This window comes from Oryzias melastigma, linkage group LG22 (genome assembly GCF_002922805.2).
Source record: "Oryzias melastigma strain HK-1 linkage group LG22, ASM292280v2, whole genome shotgun sequence".
Lineage (NCBI taxonomy): Eukaryota > Metazoa > Chordata > Actinopteri > Beloniformes > Adrianichthyidae > Oryzias > Oryzias melastigma.
In genome coordinates this window covers 22,585,199-22,612,744 of record NC_050533.1, presented here as the reverse complement: position 1 = coordinate 22,612,744, position 27,546 = coordinate 22,585,199, and the positions used below count along the sequence as shown (strand labels likewise).

General features: G+C 39.2%; 3 protein-coding genes across 24 annotated transcripts in view; all 3 read left to right on the top strand.

Moving 5' to 3' along the window:
* Positions 1-1,033: 1,033 nt before the first annotated feature.
* LOC112145245 (probable N-acetyltransferase CML1) lies at positions 1,034-3,731 on the top strand. Of its 3 annotated transcripts, XM_024270384.2 has the most exons (3): positions 1,060-1,168; positions 1,396-1,584; positions 2,967-3,731. In XM_024270384.2, the coding sequence occupies exon 3, from the start codon at positions 2,971-2,973 to the stop codon at positions 3,643-3,645; it is 675 nt and encodes a 224-aa protein (XP_024126152.1). In that variant the 5' UTR covers positions 1,060-1,168; positions 1,396-1,584; positions 2,967-2,970; the 3' UTR covers positions 3,646-3,731. The 3 variants fall into 3 exon arrangements, with proteins under 3 accessions (XP_024126160.1, XP_024126152.1, XP_024126146.1); XM_024270392.2 differs by lacking the exon at positions 1,396-1,584 and having other exon boundaries at positions 1,034-1,168; XM_024270378.2 differs by lacking the exon at positions 1,060-1,168 and having other exon boundaries at positions 1,207-1,584.
* A 709-nt stretch (positions 3,732-4,440) lies between these two features.
* On the top strand, positions 4,441-7,835 carry LOC112145217 (N-acetyltransferase 8). 2 transcript variants are annotated; one of them, XM_024270338.2, is made up of 2 exons: positions 4,441-4,761; positions 6,565-7,835. In XM_024270338.2, exons 1-2 carry the CDS (start codon positions 4,667-4,669, stop codon positions 7,244-7,246), a joined length of 777 nt encoding a protein of 258 aa, XP_024126106.1. In that variant the 5' UTR covers positions 4,441-4,666; the 3' UTR covers positions 7,247-7,835. The 2 variants fall into 2 exon arrangements, with proteins under 2 accessions (XP_024126106.1, XP_024126116.1); XM_024270348.2 differs by lacking the exon at positions 4,441-4,761 and adding an exon at positions 4,766-4,857.
* A 155-nt stretch (positions 7,836-7,990) lies between these two features.
* Positions 7,991-27,546, top strand: part of dctn1b (dynactin 1b) — a 38,981-nt gene continuing 19,425 nt past the window's right edge. For 6 of the 19 annotated variants that reach the window (XM_036210066.1, XM_036210065.1, XM_036210063.1 and 3 more), the window contains exons 1-4: positions 12,570-12,933; positions 17,702-17,953; positions 19,303-19,381; positions 19,760-19,791. In XM_036210066.1, coding sequence (XP_036065959.1) covers positions 12,901-12,933; positions 17,702-17,953; positions 19,303-19,381; positions 19,760-19,791 — 396 coding nt within the window. In that variant the 5' untranslated portion in view covers positions 12,570-12,900. Of the gene's footprint in view, positions 8,175-12,569; positions 12,934-17,701; positions 17,954-19,302; positions 19,382-19,757; positions 19,792-21,948; positions 21,970-27,546 lie in introns of those variants that run through there. The other 13 variants (XM_036210073.1, XM_036210072.1, XM_036210071.1 and 10 more) reach the window with 4 other exon arrangements.

Genomic DNA, 27,546 nt, shown 5'->3' with positions numbered 1-27,546 from the left:
TTGATCGATGAGAGTGTTTGCTATGAAAAAGGATGACTCAATCCTCAAATCGCTGCTTACTGATATTTTCTGGTTCATTCATACCACAAAAAATGTATTTCAAAGGAGCTTGAAATAAACCATTTTCTGTGGATGACATCACACTCACTCGGTCCAGTTCTCGTATACAGTCAGTGGTTCGGAGAATCAGATGTTCCCCTGCTGCTCCTTTAAAGCACGGGTTTTAAACTCCAGTGTGTTTCCAAACAAACCTTATTCTTAGCTTCTTATTGGCAAAACACACCTGGTTCAGGTAATCAGCAGCACATGGGGGCAGAGTTTTTAGAAAAAACATCATGACAGCCATCAAGGCCTGGAGTCTGATAACACAACCTTTATAGAGGAAAAAGTTTTAAAACTGGTGAATTTAACTATTTTCAAACAAACAAATTATTACTGAAAACAAATGAGGTGGAAGCCATATTTATTATCTCTGAAAGAGGGTTCAGGATATGATCTATGACCTATGTGGATGATTGGTCAGTTTATGACTTGAATAATTTGAACTACAGAAAATATATAATGAAAATATGAGGATTAACAATATGTAAAAAAAAAAGAAGGAAAAAATGGCTATCTTGACGTATATATTACTAATAACAGTTTATTTCTCAAAGAAGTCTACAGGATTTTTTTATGTCATGCATAATTTTGTTTCTATTGTTATTCAGGATGAAAATATACATATATATTCTGCTTTGTGCCTCAGAATAAATGGTGTTAACGCCCCAAATTTGCCCCTTTCAACTTTCATGAGACAAAAGTACCATTTCTGTTTTTGTATAAGCGTACTACTACTTTTGAGTGTGTGTTTATATATATATATATATATATATATATATATATATATATATATATATATATATATATATATATGAACTTGACTATTTTGGCTTAAAGAAAATATTTTTTTAAATAACTTACTAGTAGTGTTTGCATCATAAAAATTAACATAAACAAACTTCCTAAAAACATGCATTTATTTTGAAATTTTGGCTTCTAGGCACTCGCGGGTACTTCCTGTTAGGAACGCGAGGAGTGAGGAATCACTCAGTCCGGTTCTCAAATACAGTTTGTTTTTGTGTTTTTAATCGACGAGTCATCAGTGACGGCACAGAGACCTCACATAGTAGGTTAATTACACAGACAGACTTTAAGCTGTCACATATTTTATGCAGTTCTAAAAAAAAATGTAAAAAGTGAAGCAGATAAACTAGTGTTTACTTTTAAGTATCCAATCAGCGGGTTGCGTTCCATGGGCATGGTTAATTCTAAACCTTTTTTAAACACTACTACAAACGCTAAAAATAAATACATTCATAAATGAACGTTGCTACATATGAGTGTTTTTTTTAGGTCAGCACAATACTCCTCCGTCGCAACCCAATGACCGCATCAACGTCAGATTTTATCCACATCTTTTTGGGGCACTTGAACGCAGCACTGAGGAGCAGCTAGCATGGCTCGTTGATTCGTAACATTAAAAAAAAAAAAAAAAAGTCTGCTGTGACGGACTGTAACAACCCCCCGGGAAAAAGAGAGAAGGTTGGTCTTTTTAACTTGACGTTTATGCGTTTGTGTCGACAGAAAATCCAAACTAATCTACAGCTTTGACAGGCTAACATAGATGCTGGCAGCTAATCAATTCAATTTGTTTCTTAAAGGAGACGTGCTTTTTTATCTACAGACAAAGAGGTTTTAAATTTGATTGCGCACCTGTGCAGGTGACACGACTGTGGGGCAGACCATTACTGTCTGTGTGGGGTTAATAACTATTAATTTAGTTCAGTTAATCCGCTCCAAATGAGTCATGTGACCTTCACGGGTCTGCATCTCACGAGCCAGGACAACTGGATCTTTATGCGATCTTATGAGCAATGAAAAGCTACATTTTAGTTTCATATTTATTGTTATATTAGTCATAAATAGACAAAAACTTGAGAAAATATTTTTTAAAGTAATTTATGTAAAAAAAATCAGTTTACAATAATTAAATGTGAAACTTGTTAAATAAACGTAAACATAGTTTTTTTAAGACCATATAAGACATAAAATGACACTTGAAAAATAAAAATTGTAAAAAAAAAAATAAAAAAAATAATAAATTCAAAATTCTTGACAAACACATAATTTCACGGCTTTACTAGGTAAAGTGAACTTAATTTGATTTCTGATCCTATGACACCTGCATTATGTCATCAGTTTTAAGCTCCTCCCTCCAAAATATACACATTGGAAACTCTAAATTGGATCAGAGATCTACAGCCTTTTTCAGGCCACAGACCAGTTTAATGTCAGACAGTATTTTCACAGACTGCCCTGTATGAGGCTAAAAACAAACTGTTATTTACTAAATATAGTAATAAACATGAATCTACCATTTGAACAACTTTATTAGGAGCATCCTCATAACATTAGACAGCCGGTCGATGAAAATTCACAAGTATCACAATAAATCCATATTTAGGGTAAAGGCTTCTGGGTTTTGTCCCTCAAATGAAATTTTCTTTAATTTTGAAGTCAATGACTCTGTTTTCTGTTCTTTAACTGGATATTTTCTATGTAAAGAAACTTTCTAAATATGTTTGTTTTTTGTTAGCTTTGCTAGCTTGGAAGTTTCATTTTAGTGGTCATTGCAGCTGCCTTGAGAAAGTAGTGGACGAATTTTGACATGTGATTGAGCAACTTGACATGCGTCATTAATGAGTCGGATGTGGTGGAGAGAATCCAGTAGTTTTTCAAAATAAAATTTCTTTCAGAATCAGATTATAAAATTGCAAAATAAAGGTTATGCTTTTTTTTTCCAATCCGCATCCTGGGATTTGGGGACATCTGGTCTAAGATCTTCATGAAAGTGAAGCTTTTTGGTCCTGGTTGTGGGTTATCATCCGTCTCTCCTCCTTTTTTGTCGTTTCATGAAAAATCAGAATCATGTCCGGCGTTCAGATCCGAAAGTACCAGGAGGAGGACGCGGAGAGCGTGAAGGAGGTGTTCACGTTGGGCATGAGCGAGCACATCCCCTCCTCCTTTATGCACGTTCTCAAACAGCCTCTGACCCAGATGGTGCTGATGTGCACCTTCTGCGCGCTGGTGACCAGCTCCAAGTCCTTCCTGCTGCCCATCCTGGCCGTCACCCTGCTGCTGGCGGGGGCCCGTCTGGGCATCATCTACATGTTCAACAGGTACATCGAGGCTACGCTCAGCGGCGACCTCCGGGACGTGACCAACAGCTACCTGAGGAGCCAGGACTCCTGCTTCTGGGTGGCTGAAAGCGAGGGCCGGGTGGTGGGCACGGTGGCCTGCCTGCCTGCAGAGAACGCGCCGGGCTGCTTGGAGCTGAAGCGCATGTCGGTGCGGCGGAGCCACCGCGGCCGGGGCATCGCAAAGGCTCTGTGCAGGACGGTGGCTGACTTCGCCCGGGACAGGGGTTACGCCGCTGTGTTCCTACAAACCTCCATGGTGGCAACAGACGCTCAGAAACTGTATGAGCACATGGGCTACAAGAAGATCAAGGAGTTCGTCTTGCCTGACTTTTTTGGTAAAATCATCAACTTCACTTTGATTGAGTTCAGACTCGACCTCCAGCCAGATGGACAAAATGATTGAAAGTGGAGAGGTTCATGTAAACGGCCATTAAAGCAGTATCTGCACCTAAATATGCCCCAAAAATAATAAAGCTGTATTTAAATATTTGATTGCACTGCACTCAGTCTTTCAGTATAAAAGTGAAAACTAGAAATCCTTTATTTTTGTGTCTCATTTATGCTACGATTGTAAATTTTTACTGTATTTTCTGCAACAATTCGGGTTTCTAAATGTCTTCGTGCCTAGAAATGAATAACAACTCAAAAAATCAGGAAAAAAAATGAATTTATGCTAGTTGCCCTTGAATGCACCAGGTCAAGGGTCTGCACAGTTTTGAATTCAGGGGACCACAAGTAAACTTTTATTTCCAAAGAGCCTTTCAAAGCTTAAAATCAGAAAGTGTTTCATAAAATGAAAACATTTGCAATATTGATGATTCACAAAAAAGTAACTTGAATCTTGAAAATTGGGAGAAATGTCATTATATTGCAAATACAAACTAAATTCATAAGCTGCAGATTAAGACATCATTGTGGAATTAATTAAACTGAGTCATTTTTAAACCCCAAAACAATGTTAAGGCAAAGACAGACCCAGGCTGATCTTGATCATAACAGTAATCTGGGATCTAATGTATTTTTCTGTTTAAAAATGTATATTTTAGCTCCCATATTCATAAGTCGTGAATATTATTTATCAAGTCTTTGGTCAAATATGCTATTCTGGTTGAAGAAACCACTCGGAAAGATTTACGACAGAAAAAAATCTGTAGGAAGACGCACTAACGCCGTTGCTGTTGAATTTCCCAGTGTCAGTGAATGCAGCATGCCGAGCGGAAGAACGACACTTTTTCTTTCAAAAATGTAAAACTTTATTGATAGGCAACAGTGTCATACCGGATGTGGATGTTGTTTTGTGTGTGTTTATTTGTTTCTGATGTTTTTAGTCTTCTTTAATGTTGGTCACATGACCAAAGCGGCAGCCTCGGGCTATAATAGACTAAAGTTACCCTCCGGGTAAGCCACATAGCAAGACCAGATGAATGCGCGACAGTCTGAGGCGTCTTCTGTGTCCTCTGTCAGTCCTTTGGGTCCAAGTTAGCTGGTTATCTTCAACCAAACTCCAGCCTGCAGGCAGGTTAGTACCAGTCTGTCTCCTTCACGCTTTTAGCTGTAAACCCCGGTAGCAGCGAGCAGGTCAGGAAGGGGTCTATTCCCGGTTCAAAGGTCCTCGGTAACTATAACTCTTTGCCTTTAAGCTATTTTCCATTTTTTCCCCCAAAGTAATATATTTTCAATTAGTTTTGAATGTTTTTTTTTTTTTATTGATAAGTTAGACATTACAAAAGCATTACAAAGCGTGTTTCCAGATATGTATACATGTAAAAACAAAATGAATTCAAATTAAGCAATAAAAAGAAAGGCAGAGAGGAAGCAAAAAGAAATGTTTCAAAATACATATAAATGTAGATAATATGGAAATAAAATATTCTAACTATACTCAGAAATCTTAATCAAATTGGGAGGCATCAATGTCTGAAACATTCAACCAAGATTATCTATAAAATAAAGGGTACGGAAAAATCTCATCAGTCCAGGTAAACAGATAAACAATCTAAAAGTTTTGTGGCATTCTTATTTTTTATCTTTTCAAGAGATTTACAAAAAAGAAGCAAGTCATTTTTAAAAAACAAAAAGTGTGGACTCTCATTCAAAAATCGACACCTATGAATAAAAAACTTACCAAAAATTACTAAATTATTATACAAAAATTGAATTTTCTTTTCTTTGTTAATAATTAGTTTTGAATGTTATGATTCATATATTTAAGTGAAATAGTTCTACTTTTCTTCCTCGTTTTCTATGCAAAAACTTGTTTTATGACTAAATAAGGACACATGAGTCATTTGTGGATGTATATGTTCTTAAACGATCTCAATTTTTACCCTAAATAAAATAAAAACATTTCTCAAACTGAATAACTAGCTTACTTATATAAATCAAATCTATTTATTGAATTGGCAGCAACAAATATCTTGTAATCTCAGCTGCACCTTCTAAAGTTTTAATGTTTATGACTTTTTTGATCACTTTTTGTGGCATGGCGGTGTAGTGGTCAGCACCTTTGCCTCACAGATAAAAGGACTTGGTTCAATTCCTGTCTGGGCCCTCTCTGTGTGGATTTTGTATGTTTTCTCTGTGCATGTGTGGGTTTTCTCCGGACAAAGGTTAATTGCCCTTGGGTGTAGGCGTGTGTTTATCCCTGCATCAAAGACTGTTCAAGGTGAATCCGACCTTCACCCAACAGTAGCTAGGTTAGGCCCCAGCAACCATGCGATCCCAAAAGAAGTTCAGCAGGTTTTGTTGTTTTACCTTCTGCAAATTATTTCCAACAATATGCATTTTACTTTGCTACCTTAGCATTAAGTAACTTAGAAATGTAGTGAAATGTTTTTGTACTTCTTGTAATATTTTTGCTGCTATCATTTTCTCTGAAAAGGGAGTTTTACTTTGAAAACAAAGAGATTTTCTGCAGAGTAGCGCATTTCACAGAAAAAACTTTATGCTCACATAGAAACTTGCTTGTCAGAACATCAAACTTGCAAGAAATACATAAAATATCTAGTTTTATAAAAGTGTGAATGTAGATTAATAGGGTACAGTTGAATATTTTTATACTTGAAGATGTTAAATAAAAACTGGAGACTTAAAAAAATTCTCCACCAAAGTCCTGCTGTTAACCCGCTAAACGGTCCACAAAATCTTTTCTGCTTTTCCAGAGATTATCTTCACTTTCAGATCTTAAATCAGACGTTCTGCCTCTTACAAGTTTCAGTTTGATTTAATCTCTGAATTCACCTGAAATCTTTTCATATGTTGCTGCCTGATTGTTGCTTATCATCCGTCTCTCCTCCTTTCTTGTCATTTCATGAAAAATCAGAATCATGTCCGGCGTTCAGATCCGAAAGTTCCAGGAGGAGGACGCGGAGAGCGTGAAGGAGGTGTTCACATTGGGCATGAGCGAGCACATCCCCTCCTCCTTTATGCACGTTCTCAAACAGTCTCTGACCCAGATGGTGCTGATGTGCACCTTCTGCGCGCTGGTGACCAGCTCCCAGTCCTTCCTGCTGCCCATCCTGGCCGTCACCCTGCTGCTGGCGGGGGCCCGTCTGGGCATCATTTACATGTTCAACAGGTACATCGAGGCTACGCTCAGCGGCGACCTCCGGGACGTGACCAACAGCTACCTGAGGAGCCAGGACTCCTGCTTCTGGGTGGCTGAAAGCGAGGGCCGGGTGGTGGGCACGGTGGCCTGCCTGCCTGCAGAGAACGCGCCGGGCTGCTTAGAGCTGAAACGCATATCGGTGCGGCGCAGCCACCGCGGCCGGGGCATCGCAAAGGCTCTGTGCAGGACGGTGGCTGACTTCACCCGGGACAGGGGTTATGCCGCTGTGGTCCTATACACCTCCATGGTGCAGACAGACGCTCAGAAGCTCTACGAGCACATGGGCTACAAGAAGATCAGGGAGTTTGCTGCACCTGAAGTTGCGGCCAAAGTCTTGAACTTCATGCTGTACGAGTACAGACTGGATCTGTATGGGGAGGGGGTGCAGGGATGGTAAAACTGATGCATTATGGTCCGGCATCGACTTTACTTCAGGACCGGTGAAGAACAGACACGTACAAGTCACACTTTTGAGATGTTTGGACTTTACTTTTTAACTGTGAAAGGGTTTGACTAAATCTGATTAGAATTATTGCTGTGAACTCTTCTACAGAATACATAAAATAAACACTGGAAGACTGTACTACTACTATTCATTTATTTTTAAATGTTAGATCAAACTCCTGCTTTTGCCAGTAACATATTAAGTTTTTAAAAATGACACAAATCTGACTACTTTTTGAAAAAAAATCAACATTATTTATATGGCACTTTTTCAGTTCTAAAACACCTCAAAGTGCTTTACATTAAATAAATAATTATTATTTTATTACAAGCGTACCACACTGTGGAGCTTTGTATTTCATTGTTTGATTAATAATATTTTCTCTTATTTTTTCTTGTTATTCTTTGCTTTTTGCTAACTTGTAATTTAATTTTCTCATGTCCTCATTATTTTGTGTTAAAGTTTTATGATTTTTGTTTTGGGTGCACTTGACCACGTTTTGTAAACGTTGTCATTTTAAATAAAGTTTTTTTTCTAATCACACTGTGAATTTGTTCCTTTTTTTGTTTTCAAGACATTTTTGACAGCAGGTTTCTGTATAAACCCAGAGCTCCAGCAGTCTAAACGGCTTTGGTTCTTATTACTATCTGTAAAAACATTCAGAATAAAAATATATTCGTGGGGGAAAATAATCAAATTTTCCTTACATAGATGTGAAGACAAATTTCATTTTCTGTCGTTTAACTTTGAGCTCCCGCGGGGTTCTACCGGCTCCTGTCAGCCCGGGCACCTCAGAACGGTTCGGTCGGTCCGGACCACGGACAGACGAAGGGGTACCACCTGCACCAACGCCGGAGTCGGACATTGGACTCAGTACCGGGTAAGAAGAGGCGAGCGTGGGAATTGTTGGGCTGTTTTCGCGTGAATCCCGTTTTGGGGTTCATCAAGACCCGGATGTTCCTCAGAAGAGCTAATCTTGCTAGCCCCCACAGAGAGCCTCGCGCCCCGTAGCTAAAGCTCATCCTTAAAATCACGGTGAAAAAAAATGTAACACGTTTGTTACAGCAGCCTCATTTAAAGACGTCTATAAGACGTCCAAATGAGACGTAAATGTTTCGTATAATTCCACTGTTATTTACTCTCATTTTTAACCATTTCGTCCAACGTCAGATCTCAACTCCTCTTGAATTTGAGCCATCACCCCCAGCAGGAGCATTCAGGTCACCATGTCTTCAGGTCCAAGTTACACAGAAGCTCTGCAGGAAACATAAAAGTATTCCTGCAAGAGTTACTTCTCATCTATAAAACTGTATTTTTCTATGAAGCCTGATAAAAAATGTATGTAAAAAATAGTTTCTCTGTAGGCAACAGTTTTTGTATGACTATTTTTGTGTAAAATCCTCCTGCATAAGTTTTCCTATAACAAGCACTTCCTGTAGGATTATTTTTTAAATTTTATTTTTTAACAATTTTATTCAAGTCTTTTAAAAAATTGTGATATATATTATCCCTGGTAGAGTCTTGGGATATATCATGATGAATATCGTATCACCACACTATTACAATACACAGCCTTACTAGGAAATAGTCTCCACGAAGAAAACAATCTGTCTTTCTGATAATTCAATATTCGTTCTCAAATTGTAATAACCTAATAATTAAAACTTCCATGTTAGATCAAATTATTTCCTCAACTTTATCAAAGTCCTATCAACTATATTTGAATCTGTTGAAAAATTGTTCCCAGTGATCTGTTAATTATGGTTATGCAGTTTTTAGAGAAAAAAAACAGTCATTTTTCAAGACATATTTTCTGCAGAGCTTGTGAGCAGGACTGTTGGAGCAGATAACCCTCGGCTGATATCCCATCATCCCTCCCGGTAGCTATCAGCCTATCAAAACCTAACATTAGTGATGCAAAAAAAAAAAAAGGAAAAACGATGAGCAATATTGGAGCTATTCAGTCATACAGTTTTGAGTCATATTCCAGCTCAGAGGAGGAAAACAAAGACAATAATGGATCTATTTGCTTACAAGTGGACGTATCAGAATGGAGCAGAGGAGGGAGACTTTGACCTGCACATTTTATTTGCTGCATCACAAATCAGAGCTTTTTCAAACAAGTTTTTCTCTGCCCCTGACCAATCACAAATTGAATGAGAAATACTGCGGAGACTTATTTTTAATCTTAAATTATTTTATACATGTCCTCCATCATGAGAAAAATGTTACAAGAACAATTTAAAAACACCCAAAAAAACAAATTTTATTTAATTGGGTCTTTAAAAAAAGAACCCATATACCATAAGATCAATAATTTTTTAACATATATCCATGCAAATAATTTTTATGAATCAGATTAAATATTCAAAATAATTTACACCCTTTGTATAAAAACAGTATTGAACTTTATGATTGTAATTTGGTTCATATTTTTTGGCAGGATTTATATGATTACTTAAAAAAACATTATTCCTTTAAAATGACATTAAATTTGGTTTTATATACAAAGACAAACGTACTCAATTCTTAGAGAACAATCTTTTTAGGAACTTTTTAAAAATTCATTAATGTTTTTTTTTGATTGAGCATCATTTTTCTTAATGATTTTTAATTAAAAATAAGAAAGATATAAAACTCTTAATTTATCTGTTTATGTAAACTAATGTCTTTTTTGGTCATTTCTTATTTCGGGCCTTTTTTTAAATAAATTTGGCTACTTTTGTTTCCTGCTTGGTCTTTGTTCCAGTTTTTTGGGGGCAAGTTATAGTCGTCATATAGTTTGTGACTTTAAGTGATTACATGTTCTGTCAGTAGGAGATGAAATTCAATATTCAGACAAAATTTAAACATATTTGAGTACAATGTACATAAAAAACTGTATCATAAGAATTTTTACTGAAAAACCAAACTAACATGTTGTAGTCTAACTTACAAAGAAATATATATATATATATATATATATATATATAAATAAACCAATAGAGTAAAATAAAATGAAGAAATAAGGGTCTATTAGTTAAAAAAAAATATTTACCTTCAGAACCCATTAAATCCCTTTTGAGGTCACAAGGTTGCTGGAGCCTATCCCAGATACTGCTGGGTGAAGGTGGGGTACACCTTTAGCAAGTCAGCAGATTATCACACAGAGTCACACTTAGGGACATTTAGGAGCTACCTATTAACCTATGAAGCATGTCTTTAGACTGTGGGAGGAAACCAAAGTTTCTAGAGAACATGCAAACTCCACACTAAAAGAACCTAGCCGGGATTTGATCCACAACTAGCTTTCTTTGAGGCGAGAGCGCTTACCACTATGGCTCCGCGCAGCCACATTAGTCTAATTGTTTTTGATTATTTCCTATTATTCTTTTTGTTTAAGTAAAAAACAATGAGTTCCTGTTTAAATGACAGGAAGTAATTTAAACTTCCTGTTAACTAACATCTACATTTGACAGTAATATTGATTAACTTCCAGCAACTTGTTGCTCATTTTTGTAATTCTACTCTCTCCTACTTCTTAAACATCATCCAACTTCATTTTCTTGTCCTTTTTGTTGCCCTCATCCCACATCTCCAGCATCCCACTATCTCTGTCTTCACTTTTACATCTACTTCAACAAGAAATGTACGGATCACAAAACTTACGGTTCATGTCATGGTTTTAGTGCCACAGTTGGATCATTTTTCAGACAAATAAGAAGGGAAAAAGAACCCCCCACACACACACACACACACACATATTTAGAAAAACACACAACACACACATTTGCTCATGATATCTTTTAACTCAAGGTAAGACAAGCATCGTATTTGACACGTGTTAAAAATAAGTTTGGTGGACACAAAGTTGATACGCGACTTGACAAGCTATCATGTTTTGTTGACTAGAAAGGCAAAGTATTGAATGATCATAATGATTAAACTTTCTCTGATCCATACAGATCACGGATCATGATCTGTTGCACTCCTAGTGCAAGCTAATATAAATAAAGTTTAGCATTGTATACAGAAGGAGTTTATACAAACATACCCCTCATGTGTCTGAAGAATGATCACCTCCTATTTTGACGGTACAATTCTGTCCATGAGGCCTTTAGCTGTCATTTGTTTTCCAGTGAGAAACCATATTCCTAACAATCTGTGTTTAATATATTCTGATTGGCTCCTCAAGATTTTGAAGAGCCACAGGTTTTTCTTTCCTTCCTCTCCAGTTCTGGTTTCTTCTCTGTAATGTGAGCCGTAGGTTGTGGGATTCTCTGCATTCCCTTAAAGTTTGCTATACACAAACTTCATCAGAGTGACCCCAGACTGACTGATCCCTTCACCATGACGTTTCAAAGAGGAACAAAAAGGAAGGAAGGAAAATCCCATCGACTTCTATTGAGAAGTGAATAATCGTTCTTGCTCTAACATTTTTTTTAACATGTTCTTTTTTCACAATGTATTTCCTGTAGTAATTTAAGTTTTAAACTGACCAATGAGATGCTTCAATAAAAGTATGTGGTCTCACGTTGAACATTCAAAAATGTTTAATTGACAGATTTTGTGTACCCCGCTTTCAAGTGTTATGAGAGTGGACAGGACTTCCAACTAGCTCACTCCTGATTGGTAAGAGTGGTTGCCATAGAAATATCGGTTGTGTGCAGATCCCCCCCTAATCACTATATCACACAATTTCTGGCTCCAACATGGTGGCGTCCGCAGTGTGAAAAAATGGCGACTAAATTGACTTCATTTAGTTTGAGCTGGGTGATGTCACACTCACTCGGTCCAGTTTTATTATACAGTCAATATTTCATAGTGGATGGGAATTTCCTGCATTCTTCCCTTACATGTTGGGTTCTGCCTTTTTTGCAGATTGAACCCCCTCCCCAAGAATTTGCTAGCTCTGAAAAAAAGATGACCATGCAGAAAAGGGGACGGGGGCTTTAAAAGCCCCATCTATTCATTTTGCCAATAAAGGAGTAAATCCCAGCTCTGTGCCCCCCAGCCCGGCCGGTGCGCCCTCAGAGAGGCAGAAGCAGACTAAATGGTTTGAAATGAGGCTCTCTTCCTGGTGGGTGTTCTCTGTCTTTGCTGGCGTTAGCATTAGCATATTGGCATTTGTGTCTGCTGGACGGAATGAAACAAATTAAATATTTTCATCATCGGTTCTTCACCCGGGTCTGGGGTGGAGTGCGACGGTGGTGAAACCTGTCTGTGTTTTGAGGTGCAGGTTTTAGGACCCAGCAGCCCCCGCCCCCCCAGCAAAAAGCAGGTGCAGACAGAAGCAGAAGGCAGTGCTGCTGCTGCTAGGCTCAGGCTCTCACAGCACACACAGTTTGGCTCTTTTTCTCATCTTTGCACCATGGTATGCTTCTGATTCATTGATCAGAGGGTTGAGTCAACGCCCCCACCTCGCAGAACTTCCAGCTGAAGTCTCCAGGGGGGGTGTTGTCAGCTGCTGAGAGGAGGGAGAGGGGCTCAGAGGAGGGATGGTGCGATCCTGTAAGGAGACAGCACGTAGGGAGAGTCCTTCTCTTCTCGCCCCTCTGCTGCCTCGGTGACGTTCTCGTTAACATACTCGGGATCGGCAGCGTGGGGGGGCTCAGCCACCAGGAATCATGTCCCTGTCCAGGAGGAGCCCCCACAGCCGGGTAAGTTGGCAGACATCAGGATGAAGGAGCAGAGTGCAGGGATGAGCGGGTCCTGGTCAGGGATCCTTTATTTCTGCCGGTTTCACTGAGTCATCTCAGGCTGTCCCTGCTCTGTGTGTGTGTGGGGGGGCTTTGTTTGCTCCAGACGCTCCTCTAAGCTACACCCTACTGCTGAGATGATTGAGTTTTGGCTACAACCCGCAGATGAGGTGGTGTCAGGTGGGTAACTAGGTGTCAGTACTTAGTTTTATGGTCCAGCAGACTTTGGATCATGAGTTTGAGTTTTTCATTGTCTTCTTCCTCCACATCCTACATTCCCTTCAGGCCAACACCGATGTTTGAGCTTTTCAAACTGGTGAAGGTTTAGTTACCAGCGACACAGCGTCAGTCACCTTTGGATTTTGTTTCTCAGTTACATGAAGTCTACCAGAGCTTTGTGAGAGCAGAGGAGCTCTGAATAATTCAGGTCTGGCTGCACGTGGCACACAGGGAAAACCAGGACATAGCCTGTTCCCTGACCATCACAGGACCTAATGATGACTGGAGGGTTGTTTATGTTTGTACCGGCTGGGAAGAGTTTTCCATGTTTCTTTCTTGTTTGAATTTTCAAGCTCAAATGTTTCACCCAGATGACACAAGTGAACACTAAGAGCAGTTTTTAAATAAGGGGTTTTGTTATTGAAGAAAAAAAATCCATGAGGCAGTAATTGTCCCTCAGACCATTACACTACCACTACCATGCTTGACAGTTTGGAACAAGGCACAAGTTTACAGAAACGTTTTCTCTTCACAGACACAGAGGATTTCCAAAACTCTTGAGGATCTTTCAGATGTTTTAGCTCAGCAGGGGTTTTGGTCTTGAACATGCAGAACATTTCTGTCCAGTTTCTGATGGTGGATCATTGACTGTATATTTGAACTGCACAGAGTGACCCCAACCCCCTAGTGTTCCACATAGGAAGTACCCGCTGGTTCCAAGAAGCCAAAATCCTATAGACTTCCTATAGAGAGAAATAAACTGTTATTACTCAGTCATTATATTTGTCAAAATACACATTCTTAATTTGCTACATCTTTTTTAAACATTTTTGTGCATTGTGTGAACTTCCATCAAGCTCACTCCTGATTGCTGACACTAGTTGCCATAGAAACGTTGATTCAGACCGACTTGGACCAATCACTGCTTATTAACATCATCTGGCTCCTGAAGGCGGCGTCCGTATCGCGGAACAATGTGGCTGAATTGACTTTGTTTTGTTGGAACCGAAAGTTAACCTATTCTATGGATGACATCACACTAACCTAGTCCAATGCTTTTATCCATTCAGTGACTCCAAGAAGCCAAAATCCCACAAATTTATATAAAGAAATACACAGCTGTTACTCAGTCATTCTATTTGTCAGAACAACCATTCTTACTCTGCAAACTTTTTTAACACGTTCCTTATAATTCTATATTTTTTTCCAGGATATTTTTCTGTAGTGCAAGTTATTCTCAGAGTGTGGAAACAGATCCTGAACTTTCTTTCTTTCAGGTGTGATAATCCACAGTTCAGATAGTTTTGTGTTTACTGGTTTTCACCTTTGTCTGAATTACTAATCTACTCTGTTTAATTATTTTTTTTTAGTAAAATGAACAATTTCTAATATTTTTGTCATGTAAAACTGTCAACCAGAGCATTACAGACCTACTCCAATGAAAATTGTGCCTTTGGTGTCCTTGAAACATTTTTCTGACGATGGAGGATTTATAAAGAAATTTAGGATTAAAACTGAGTTTCTTAGTGACGAAAAATGCCATTTGTAAAAAACTACAAAAAAACTGTAAAAACTACGATCGGTCGCCCACTACCTCCCGGCTCCACTCCATTCTGATGCATCTGCTTGCAGACAATAGATCCATTTGGTTTCCTCATCCGAGCTGGAATCTGAATCAGAGCTGTTTGGATAACTCTAATATTGCTCACCATTTTTGTTGCACTGGTAATGTTAGGTTGGGATTGTGAGGAGCTGTAAGCTAGCAGAGGAGAGACTGACTGTATATAAGAACTGGATCGTGCAAACATGATGTCTCACATAAAAAATGGTTTACTCTTTGTTCCAATCAAAATAAGTCATTTTTGCTTCTTCAAACCAGCAGGTAGGACAAGTCACTCAGTCCACTTTTCTTAATCTTAAAAATGTCTTTCTTTATTCAAATCATGAGATCAGGAGCAGATGATAACCTGTGGTTTGAAAGAGCTCTGGTTTGTGATGCAGCAACTAAAATGATGCGAGCCAGCCTCCCTTCTCTGCTACAAGTCTAATTCATCCACTTGCAGACAAATAGATCCAATAACCTCTTCATTTTTCTCATATGAGCTCTAACCTTTACAGCTGGATCTCTCTGGTATTGCTTGCCTTTTTTTCTATGCTGTTAGCTCCTTAATGAGGAGCTGTAAGCTAGCGGTAGAGCGTGTAAACAAAGAAATCCTGGATGTTTACAGTAGGCTTACTTCTGCGCCAACAACAGAGGCGAATTTCTAATCAGCTCCTGTTGTGGTGCAGAAAATACGTCTTAAAACTTAAACTAGAAAAAAATTAGTTGGAATGGAACTTTAAAGTTGGGTCATTTTACATTTGAGTGAATAGAAGCTGATTTGATTCTCTTCACCCTAAAAGTTTTCTTGAAGAAGCAGACGAGTCAGCTGTTCTTAAATGTCTCTTTCGTACTGATGCTACAAGCTAAAGCTACATCTCTGCCTTAGCATTGTAATGAAAAAGAAGCTGATGACACTGACTGAATGTCTGCTCACTGACCTGATGTGGTGATGAGGACAAATAATAAAAAATACGTTTACTGTCAGCTGAGGGATCTTAATGGAACTAACGAGGCTGTTTGCAAAACAGGAACTCTTGTACTAAGATGAGGACTTGGACTTGAGGCTCAGACTTGACTCAAAACTTGATGTTCGGGTTTTGTCAGTTATGTCTATTTTAAGTCTTTTATTAGTTATTTAGGGCACACTGTCAGGTCTAAAAATAAAATATACCTTAGCTCTGAAAATGCAGAAACACTAACATCTGTTTTTGTATAAAAATGTAATAAATATTTATTTAACCATGCATTTTAAGACACTACACTTGGATTTGTCACCATAAACTTGAGATTTTACTAGAACATATAAAAGTAAAGACTTCTACATTTAAGTTAGACATGTAAAGATGGACTTCTCTGCCCTTGAATTGCATTTGTTATTTAACTCATATCTGCTTTGAAATGGTTGAAATGTTTTTCAAAAGAGTCACATGTTAACAGTTAATGTCAATTCTTTCTGCCTCTGAGTTGCTGCAATCTTTATGGGTTTATCTTTGAAAGCATCAGAGAGCTTAAGGTGGCGCCTCGTTTTCCCTGAGTTTTTCTGCTGAGTCACTTTTAGGACGTCATGCTCTAAATTAGGTTAAGCAGAATATTAAGCTGGTAGATGCTGCATCGAGTACAGAGTGAATGAATATTTTACACTGCATATTTACCTCAAGCCTCACTCCGGCATCAGGAAGCCTCTCCGGGTTTCTGATGCTACACAGAAGGAGCAGCAGTGCCTTAACTCTCAGGGCCTGAACATGTGTGTATCACACTTATCACTTAGATCTTGTGTTCTCGTGAACAAACACTTCAGAAATGTGGTTTAATGTTGTTGTCGCTCAGGGTTGTCACTGCCATCGTGCTGTCTATGATCGGGTTCAAGAGGTTCCAATCCCCGACGAGCCCCCATTATATTACAGTCAATTCTTAGTAGCAATACACAACACTTGAGCTGAATGCAAAATTACATTACTATGGGGTAGTTAGTACAATGGCCACGTAGTCCAAATCACTCAACCACTCAACCCAAAAATAAAAACAGATTTTTGTAAAACCTAACCTAAACACTACCATGACACTGATAAAAGGGTGACGTGCACGGCTAGATCTAACACGATTTACTACAAAATTAGATCTAAAAGGATCCTCACAACATCTGTAGGGATTAGGGCTGCCACGATTAGTCAACTAATCGACTATTAAAATAGTCGACGACTAATTTTTTAGTCGATTATTCGTTACTTTATTTTAAATTGAGTCAGAGTGTAGGTGAAATTGATAATGACATTGTGCTAGCTTTTTGGACTTTTTTGGAATTTATGAAGGTTTTTTTTAGACTATTTTGGAGTTTGCTAGCTATTTTGGCTAATTTAGGATTATTTTTTAGTTTTTTAGGCTAATTTGAGGTATAGCTCAACTGCATGCTAGTTATTTTGGCTAATTTAGGATTTCTTTTGTTTTTTCAGCTAATTTTGAGTTTAGCTAATATTTCAGCTGCATACTAGCTGTTTTGGCTAACTTAGGCTTTTCTTAAATTTGGCATTTAACTACGGTAATATTTTAGCTGGCTTTCAGCTTCAGCGATTTTAGCTATCAGTCTCATCATCTTCAGCTATCAGCACTAACATCAGTAGCTGTCAAATTCAGCTTACTGCATTCACACTAGCGTTATAGCAGGAAATGCTATATATCTAGTTTTTAGTTAGTTTAAAGCGAATGATGGTTAAGATGTGTGTTTTACATCCAGTTTGGGCATGACTATTCGACTAATCAGAAAAATAATCAGTGATTTGTCGACTTTTAAAATAATAATTTGCGGCAGCACTAGTAGGGATATAATATTTTGGACAAATACCAAGCATATATATTAAGGTTGGTTTGTTGTAATGTTTGTGTGTAAACAAAGTTTTCATTTGTTTGCAGACCACCAGCAGTGGCAGCAGCAGAATGAGCTCGGACGGGGGCGGGCGGCCCGTCAAAGTGGGCTCTCTGGTGGAGGTGATTGGGAAGAGCCAGCACGGGACGGTGGCCTACATCGGCACCACCCTCTTTGCTTCGGGGAAATGGGTGGGGGTCATCCTGGACGAGGCCAAAGGAAAGAACGACGGCACGGTGCAGGGCAAGCGCTACTTCACCTGTGAGGAGAATCATGGCATCTTTGTCCGACAGTCCCAGGTGACTGCAGCACGCCACGCCCTCAGCGTGTCTTCATGAGGGACGGACACTTTAAATCGCAGCAATGCTTTTCATTGAAGGAGAATATTTTTTGGTTTGTATTTTGTTCTAGCAAAACAAGCTGTGAAAACAGGTCAAAGATCTTGATTAGTTTAAAAAAAGAAAAAAAAATGAAAAAATGTAGAAAGTCTAGCTGTAAATATCAACGTAAATACCAAATTGTTTTCACAATTCTTCTCTCTTACGGCATGTTTCTGCTAGCACTTTTAGCAATATTAGCAATGATAGCATGACTAAAATCTGCGTATTTAAAAATATTTTTCTGAAATAGTTGATGATAGTTTCTACAGAGCGGCTGTAGTTGACCCCTCCCCCCTTGTGTTCCAAACAGGAAGTACCAGCAGGTACTTCCTGTTTGGAAGCCAAAATCCTATAGACTTCTATTGAGAAATAAACAGTTATTTCTATTTGTCAGAATAACTATTCTTGCTCGGATACCTTTTCCTTAACATTCTTTCAAATCCTCTTTATATATATATATATATATACATATATATATATATATATATATATATGTGGCAAGCCTTTCAAGTTATAAACTGACCAATCAGATGCCTCAGTAAAAGCTTGTGGTGCCCGCTGTCCCCGCCTTGAACGATTCAGTTGAAGGGGTGTGGAGTTCAAATAAGCTCACTCGTGATTGGCGAATGTAGTTGCCCCAAAAACTTGACCCAGACTGACTGACCAATCACTGTCGTCTGGCTCCAAATGGCAACACCCGTAATGCGCTAAAATCTGTGACGGATTTGGCCTTATATCTTGAGAGCCAGAGGTGAGGCATTTCTATGGGTGACATTCACACCCTCCTGTATCCAGTGATAATATCTGTCTATGAACTGACCAATTTAAGTCAATTCATTTGACATTTTTTCACAATTGACGTTGCCATGTTGAAGCCAGACAACATCATTCAGCAGTGGTTGGTCTGAGTCAATGTTTCAATGCTAAACACTCTCACCAATCAGGAGCGAGCTTTTCGGAAGTCCACATCCCTACCACTTGAAAGTGGGCCCAGCAGAATCTGTCCAACGTTTTGAACATTAGATGTGGAAGTCAGCAAGCACCACATACTCAAATACAATGACTGAGTAATAACTGTGTATTTACTAATAGAAGTCTATAGGATTTCTGCTTCTTGGCACCAGCAGGTATTTCCTGTGTGGAACGCCAGAGGCTAGGGGTCACTCCGTCCGGTTCTCATATATGGTCAACGAGCTGAACAATCTCTGAGCCTGAGTCTGTCTGCAGTTTTACTTGACTTTTTTCATCCGTACATGTCTGTATGTCAGATCCAGCTGGTGGACGACACTGCCGACACCACGTCTCCAGAAACTCCTGAGCCCAGCTCCAGCAGGGTCCCCAAAAAAGGTGAGAGCTGGGATGCAGTACTGTGACTCACAGGATACAAATGAGCGATCCACTTAATATGAAAGTTTACTGAACATGTTTGTGCTGAAAACATCTGGGCAGATATAAGAGATAAAAAAAAGCATATTCTAAAATCATTGGATTAGATAATTGATGATCATTAAGATCAGTTTTTATGAATCTGACTGTTTCCATCAGATTAATCTAACTCACAGATTTATGGACATAACAGATATTATAAAAATACTCTGATGAATACCAATGACTACCAACTGAGATTGACAGCTAACAAAAAACTATCAGCTGCTAGAGCTAAAACAACTTGAATGAACAATAAACCTTAATGCACACACTTGTTTGTGTCTTTCGTGTGTTCAGAGATCCTGGAGACGACCAAGTCTGCCAAACTGGTGAGTGGGATATCAGGCGCGGTGCATGATTAACCTGTCCACATTCACAGCACCAAAACACGTATGCAAATAGAGACATGTTCACTGCTGCTAGGTGGAAAAGTAGAAGTTAATACAAATGATCAGTTATTTTAATCAAAGTTTGATATTTATTTGAAGGGGGCATACCATAAAAAACTACTTTTTGAGGTTTTTAGTGTATTATATTGTTCCTTCCTCACTATAAAGAACCCCAAAGCGGTATTTTGATCCGTTCACGTATTTCTGGAGGGGCTTCTGGTCACACGTAAGATGGGGTCAGAATCAATCTGTAGCTGGAAGTGGAAATTGTAACTGTAGCCTAAACTGTAGGAAACCCTTTCAAAAATTATATTTTAAAAAGTTTTTAAAACTTTCAGCTTTTAAGCTTTTAAATGTGAATAAACTGTAACACTCAAGTTATCCATTTACTACGCAAGATGAGCTTCAAATGGGACAGAGAACGTTAATCGTTTTATTTCTTTCAAGTCAATATTAACAAATGTTCAAATTTGTGTAACTACACCTGTGAATCAGCTGATCAGAGCCGCAAAATGCTGTTTTTTTTTCTCTCTGTGACAGTGTCTGTGTCACAGAGGAAAAAAGGGTCGACAGAGAAGACATGGGAAAAAAGGTCGAAAGCTTAAAATGATACTTTTTTGCGGCCAGCTCCGGCAGGGGGAGGGACTTCCAGGTATTGATTTTCGGGCACCATATTTTTTTCAGATTCTCTTGCATTTCTGAGTAATCCTCTAAAAACCTGCGCTCTTAACAGCAGCCCCTCCCATACCCACGAAAACGAGCAGGTCCTCACAGTCTGACGTCACAGAGTGAGACCGCCCCTTCCAGGAAGAGTCTGCTCTGACAGCTCCACCCCAGTCTAACACCAACACTCAATTTCTCCACCGAGCTAGTGGTGATCAGCAAAAACATTAAATTTTTGATGCAAAATACGGTATGTCTTCCAATTGTGTCCTGTCTTCAATAAATTCCAGCTCAAACAGGTGTTCATTGCTTTAGACGTGGGGCTCCATTAAGACTCCGCCCACCATCCCGTTGGGCACAGTCGTCTAGACGTCGAGTGTATTTGTGTTGTGAGCCAGTGTAGCGATGGCTACTCAAGGCAGATATATGGTATGTGCATCCACCTTTGAAAAAGTTTGGATTATTTTCATGGGAGAAATGCAGAAAGCTCTAGGATGATGTCATGAAATGGGCGGCACTCACACGCAGCGACAGGCAGAGCTTCAGGAATTGAGTCGTTTTACTGCCGGAAAGGAAAAAACTCACAAAAATAACTAATATTTTGTAAATAATTCGTTTGTTAGTGTTCAAAAGGTAATATAAAGTCATATATATGGATATAGTTCACTCTGAAAGGCTTAAGAAAATCATGGTATGGCCCTTTTAAATGTTTAAATCAAATGATGTGCAGACATACTTTGGACATTCGGTCAATAAATGCTTGAACATGTTTTGTAAAGTTCATACTCTTAAAAAATCCTTGAATTAAACAGATCATATTGTAATAGTAATAGTAGTTTGTGTATTGTCCAGCAGAGGACAGTGTTTATTAACAAAGCAGCTGCTATGTGACTAAACTTTATGAGAAAAATCAAGAGGGAACAACTATTAGAAAACAATTTGAAAGTTATTGCTACTAGTTTCATTTATCAGGGCTGCTTAACCCTACCCTAGCTGATTCAGGTGTTTCTGTGTTCTGATTGACAGATAATCAGCAGCAAAAAGTGGAGGGATAAATTTAAAACAGGCAGGGTAGTACATCTAAACCCTTTAACACCTGATGCTTAAACACAAAATCTTTAACATACTATAATTTTTCAATCAACGTCATTCCAGTAGATTCTGAAGGCGAAGAGCGGCGTTTTTCGCCGCTCTTCGCCTTCAGAATCTACTGGAATGACGTTGATCGTGCCAACAATTAAAAAATTACAGTAAATCAAAGGACATAAACACTGGAGCTCCATTGTCAAAGGGTAAAGGACCAGAACTGAGCAGCCCTGATTTTGCTCTAACATTCATGGAGAACCCCCACCACCACACCCTATCACCTCCAGCATGTTACTCTCTGACAGACTTTCCCCCTTCCTCCTATCCTTCTCCCTCTTGACCACGCAGCGAGGAGTGAAGCTCAAAAAGGTGCTGCATGTTTCACCTTAGTTCTGTTTAAATGTCACATTGAGCTGTTTTGTTGCGCGCTGCATGGCAGCAGGCCTGCATCCGCATTTACCAGTGATTCCTCTGCGTTCAGGCCTGTGTGTCAGAAATGGGGTCAATGCATCAAGGTGTTTTTTTAGCTTGCTCTGCTGTCAACGCGCTAAATTCTGTGTTGAAGTCTGTGTATATGTCTGCCTTTATGCCAGTGCTCATGTCAGCTCTTATCTTAGTGCTTTTGTTAGCATTAAAGTCTGCTCCTATGTCAGCGCTCCTGTCGGAATTCATATCCGTACTCACATCCCTGTTCATGTCCGCCCTTATGGCTAAATTCATGTCGACATAATTTCTGCACAGATTCTGCATGTTGTTTCAGCTAAAAAGAGTTTGGTCTGTAATATTCATCACAGATTCAACTGTGAGAGACAGAATGTTATAAAAATAATCCAGTAAATCACATTATTTGATTTTTAAGCAATTCATTTGTTAAAATGGTACAGAAAATAAGTATTTGTAAATGTATCTGGCAACGACAGAGGTCAAGCATTTCCCTTAGGTCTTTAACCACTATTGCTGCTATTTTGGTCCATTCTTCCATGCAGATCTTCTCAAGAGCTGCATTGTTTAAAGGTGCAATTACACCGAACGCGATTCGCGGGCAGATTCAATGTTAAGTCAATGGAACAGATGCGACATTAGGCGATCTGAAGTCCCGCAATGCAAATTGAGCGAAGGGCAGTGGGAAGATCTGCCAGCAGCTCAATTTGAGGGATGAGGCGTGGATTGGGCGACTTGGTCAAAATGTAAAGATCTAAAGTTGGACAGGTTGCCGCGTCACATCTACCAATCAGGAGCTCAGATTTGGGCATGACGTTTTCAGTGACTCTATAAGCAGGTAGAATACTGGTCCAAACCAAGCGTTTTTGTGCAGAACTTTCATCTTTTTCCTAACCCGCTGGAGCCACGGAGTGGCAGAGCTCATCCGGCTACTTTGGGGCAAAGGTGGGACACACTCTGGACAGATTGTCGGTTTTCGCTCCCACGGCGGAGCTCACTCGCTCACTATGCCAGCTGACAGAGAGCCGCTGCGGGATGTGGAGACTGCCAGTTCTGGTCTCATTAAGACATTAAAAAAATGGAAAAAGGTCTCCTAATTATATTTTTCCCCCTTGGGTTAATATGAAACAGTGAGCCTTCCAGCTCAGCCACAGAGACACAGAAACACTGCAGAAGCGGCTGTCATACAGACACAGCTCCCTGTACCCAGAAAATCTTTTAGTAAAAATCATAAAAACTCAAACATAGAGACCTGATTACTGATGTTTTTATAGAACTTTTCGATGTGTGAGTTCACCATAAGAGTTGTCTCTGGTTAATCAAAGAATTTCAACTTCCTCCACAGTTTCTGTATTGGATTAAGATCCAGAGAGAGGCTAAAACACTCCAGAACCTTGGAAAACTTTTTTCGTAGCTGCTCCTTCATTATCTGGCCGATGTAATAGTTACAATCCTATGCTAGAAGACCCAGTCGCATTTCATCTTCAATGATGAAATGAATAAGATGGCATTTATAGCAAAGTGGTCCATCCATTTTGGTTTCATCGGACCACATGGCATTCTTCCAATCCTCCTGTTGATCATCCAGATGGTCTCTTACAAACTTAAGACGGATCTGGACGTATTAAACAGGGGATCTTTGAAGCACTGCAGAAGTTGATGAAGAGATTTTGGGAAATGGTGGTTGATGATTTTACAGAGAAGCTGTAGATCCAACAATTCCACATGACACGCTCAACTTTTGTTGAGCTGTGATGCTGTGGAACCTCTTGTGGTGGCCGCTGTGTGGTATCCAGTTGCTGGTCATGTTACTCATTTAATTTGTAAAAAGTGTTTCCATTGCAGCTTTGCGAAGTTTGTTCATTTTGATAAGCCTCAAAAAACTCCTCTTCCTCCAAGTGCAAAAACTTGTTTTGATAAATGCAATTTTTTTTTTTTTTTTTATAAATTGCACAAATCCAATTTGCACAATTTCATAGTCAATGGAAACACAGTGACAGACAAAAACTTTTTGCTTTACTCATGTCTGTATTCATCTCCACCCATGTTCACTTTATCCCAGCACTCATATCCACACACTGTTTTAGAGCTCACATTCAGGCTTATGTCAGTGATCACATATCCAGTCATGTAACGTACATCCTCCCTTTTGTCGTAAAAGTCCATTGTGTTCCGTTGCAAACATTGCCCCCACAGCGTCGCATGATGTGTTACATAAATCCCTGGGCTGGATCAAGAGGTTATGCTGTGTGGGTTGGGGACACAAATGCAGGAAGTTTGTTACAGAACAAATAAAATAAAGGGAGTTATAGAAACATGTGAACTTCAAGCAAGATCTTCAAAGAAATCCTGATATGTCTGGAGACAAATATGAACCGAAGAATGAAAGAGAGCAGGGAAGCAACAGAATGCTTGATTGAATAATTTTCTAGAATTATTTATTTCCATTTTTAGAGATCTGGAGATCTTTCAGCCATTGTGCATACAGGCATTTCTCTGTTTGGTAAATGTCAGACTGAGCTGAAGTGAGGCTGTACAGTATTGATTTCCTGTCAGATGCGATTTGACTCCTGCCTTCTATCATCATGAGTGGCTTTGAACATGAAGGCGGAGGCTGCTTCAACTGCATGGAAGCTTTTAGAGGTCATCCAAGAAGCCTCTCAAAAAAGGTTTCTGTAGAACTGGCACCAAACATTATTGTATCACTATAAAGCAAAGATCCAGCTGTTGAGTGCAAGAACTATTCATCCATCTGGGGACATACAGGTTAAACAGCAGAGGTCCATAAACTGAAACCTGAGGTACTCCCACTGACTGTATATGAGAACTGGACCGAATGAGTGTGACATCACTCTTGGAAAATGACTTACTTCCAGCTACAACCAAATTAAGTCAATTCTGTCGCCATCTTTTGCAGTACCGACACCTCCATGTTGGAGTCAAGCAATACTTGGCCCAAGTTGGGCGTTTCTATGGCAATGACGGTCCAATCAGGAGGGAGCTTGTTGGAAGGCCACACTCCTAGCACTTGAAAGGGTGCTACATGAAATCTGTCAATTTAAATATTTCAAATGTTGGACATGAGACCTTTATAACTACTTTATAACAAGTTTATGACTTGAATAGTTTGAACTACAGGAAAAAAAATATAGTGAAGAAAAAAAATGAGGATTATCAAAAAGTATCAGAGTAAGAATGGTTATTCTGACAAATAGAATCACTGAGTAACAGCTTCTCTATCAAAGTCTCTGGGATTTTGGCTTCTTGCAACCAGCAGGTACTTCCTGATTGAAACGCTAGGAGGAAGAGGTCACTCAGTCCAGTTTTCATATACAGTCAAATCGGTCCTCCGCAGAACATTGCAACTCTAAGATTTAATACCACCAGTGGAATCTCCCTCCTTCAAGAAAAGATCTGACCCAAGTACGGACAGATGATCCAGTGACTTCATGTTCCACAGTTTTAAGGCCAGTGTGTAATAATAGTAAATTTAATTATCTAGACTTAAAACAGAAGATAAAGACATAAATCTGATGTTCAAGACAGACATCTAACCAATTTATAGTAAAAACTAATGCAGAACAAGTTTAAACACTTGATACTTTGCTATTCTTTCAGAATGTTTTAGATTTTTTTCTAAAATATTTGAATGAATTCTCTAAAAATCTAGTTTTTTTACTTATCAAAGAAGATTCTTGAGGCTTTCTTGGTGAATTGTAACCGACACAAGACTCACACGTGCTGCATTTGAGGCCCTCATTTTTAGCAGGATGACCAGAGTTTAATTTTCTGCACAGGAAAGACTGATTAGATATTATTCATAGAATCAAATAATCTCAATTTTAAGTGTGTTTGAAGACAAGAAAGTTGGAGAAGTGCTAGTGAAAACTCCCGTCTTGTAGTATTGTCTAGTCTTAGTTGTTTCAGAGTTACAGCACCTCATTCTACGTCTCGCCATTGATCAAGAAAAAGCTTTTCCACCATCTTCACTCTAATTTTCTGCACTTTCTTTTCAGAAATAAATGTATTCAATCATGCCTTAACGTTTTCTGTATCCTTGGTCTCCAGAGTAACGTGCAGCTCTTTTATCCCTCCATTGTGGCTGTTTGGCCCAAAAGAAAATGTAAATGTTATGAGAAAAACAATAGGTTAGCTAGTTGTTTGACACAAGATTTGTTTTATTTTGAAAGGAACTTATATGTGCTGCTGTCTTAAATTAGAAATAATTGAAATGATTATTATATCGAGAATTATTGTTTCATTTTAATTCCTTTTGAAAATATTTAAAAGCAGTATTTTACAAATAAAAGGCTTATTGGCCATAAAACTTCCAAAAAGTGTATTTTTCCAAAGATTTCAGGTGGGACTTTGCGGCTGTTGTAGGGTTTTAGTCTGTAAAAAACTGGTCCAAATGGCTCTTTTACCATTAGGGGTTGCAGACCCCTGACATAAACTTATTAAAAGGGACTCAACTGATGTGTCACATCATGGTAACACATTCCTTATAACTGATGTAAAAATAGGCTTGTAACTTTGTTCATGCAGGAAGTAACCATAAGAGTTCCTATACCAGATTCCCAAAGCTATGGGAGGTCAGACTCCTTATGCCTTAAATATTTTTACGGATAATTAATATGAGGTACAGGTGATGTGTCGTATAGTGTCCCTACCAGGACACCGTACACAAATTATACTCTGTCAAATGTTTTCATGCCAACCAGACTGCATGCGATGTGCATGCAAAGAGCATGCATCTTTCCTTTGAACAGCACTAACGGGATCCCTGTGCAGTGCACAGGGTTTTAGGGGGATAGAAAAAATGAAAAATTAATAAGACACAACTGTGTCTCACCTACTTCTTTACTCTTACATGTTGCTTAATTTTCACTACAACCTGATGCCGCAGCATACCCGTAGATAAAGATGTACATGAAATTTTTTGTTCTATGGACTCACTGAGCGCTCTAAATCTTAAGCTTTTCTGAGTGCCCTGCACAGATTTGCCCATCCGTAAGGGCAGTTGTGACTAAGGCATTACTCATAAAGTCCAACGCCTCCTGACCTGGAATGTTTTCGTTTCTGTGCTGCTGGAGCTGCAGAAACAAACACCGCTGTGCTGGGAAACCAGATCCTCCACCACCCAGCCCTTCAGTCTTTTGCCTTCTCTTCCTCTCCCTCTTCTTCCTCTTCAGCTGCACCGCTCCCAGGGCATCATTTAGTCTGTGCAGTGGGGAGGGGGGAGCAGGGATATCACTCCAGGATGGGTTTAATAATTGATCAGGACAGATTTCCCAGCATTGCTCTGTAATGGATCCCCCCTCCACTGTGACCCAAAACTTTCGGTTCTCCAATCTCTTATAATAATCTGTAGGACTGGGGGGGTTGATTTCCCCCTGCCCCTCCTCATGTTGCAGACCCCCCTCCCCCCTGAGGGTGCAGCCACAGGGAGGGGCTACCATTAGCTGTAAATGAAGATTTCCTGGAAGCAGATGCGTACACAGTTGA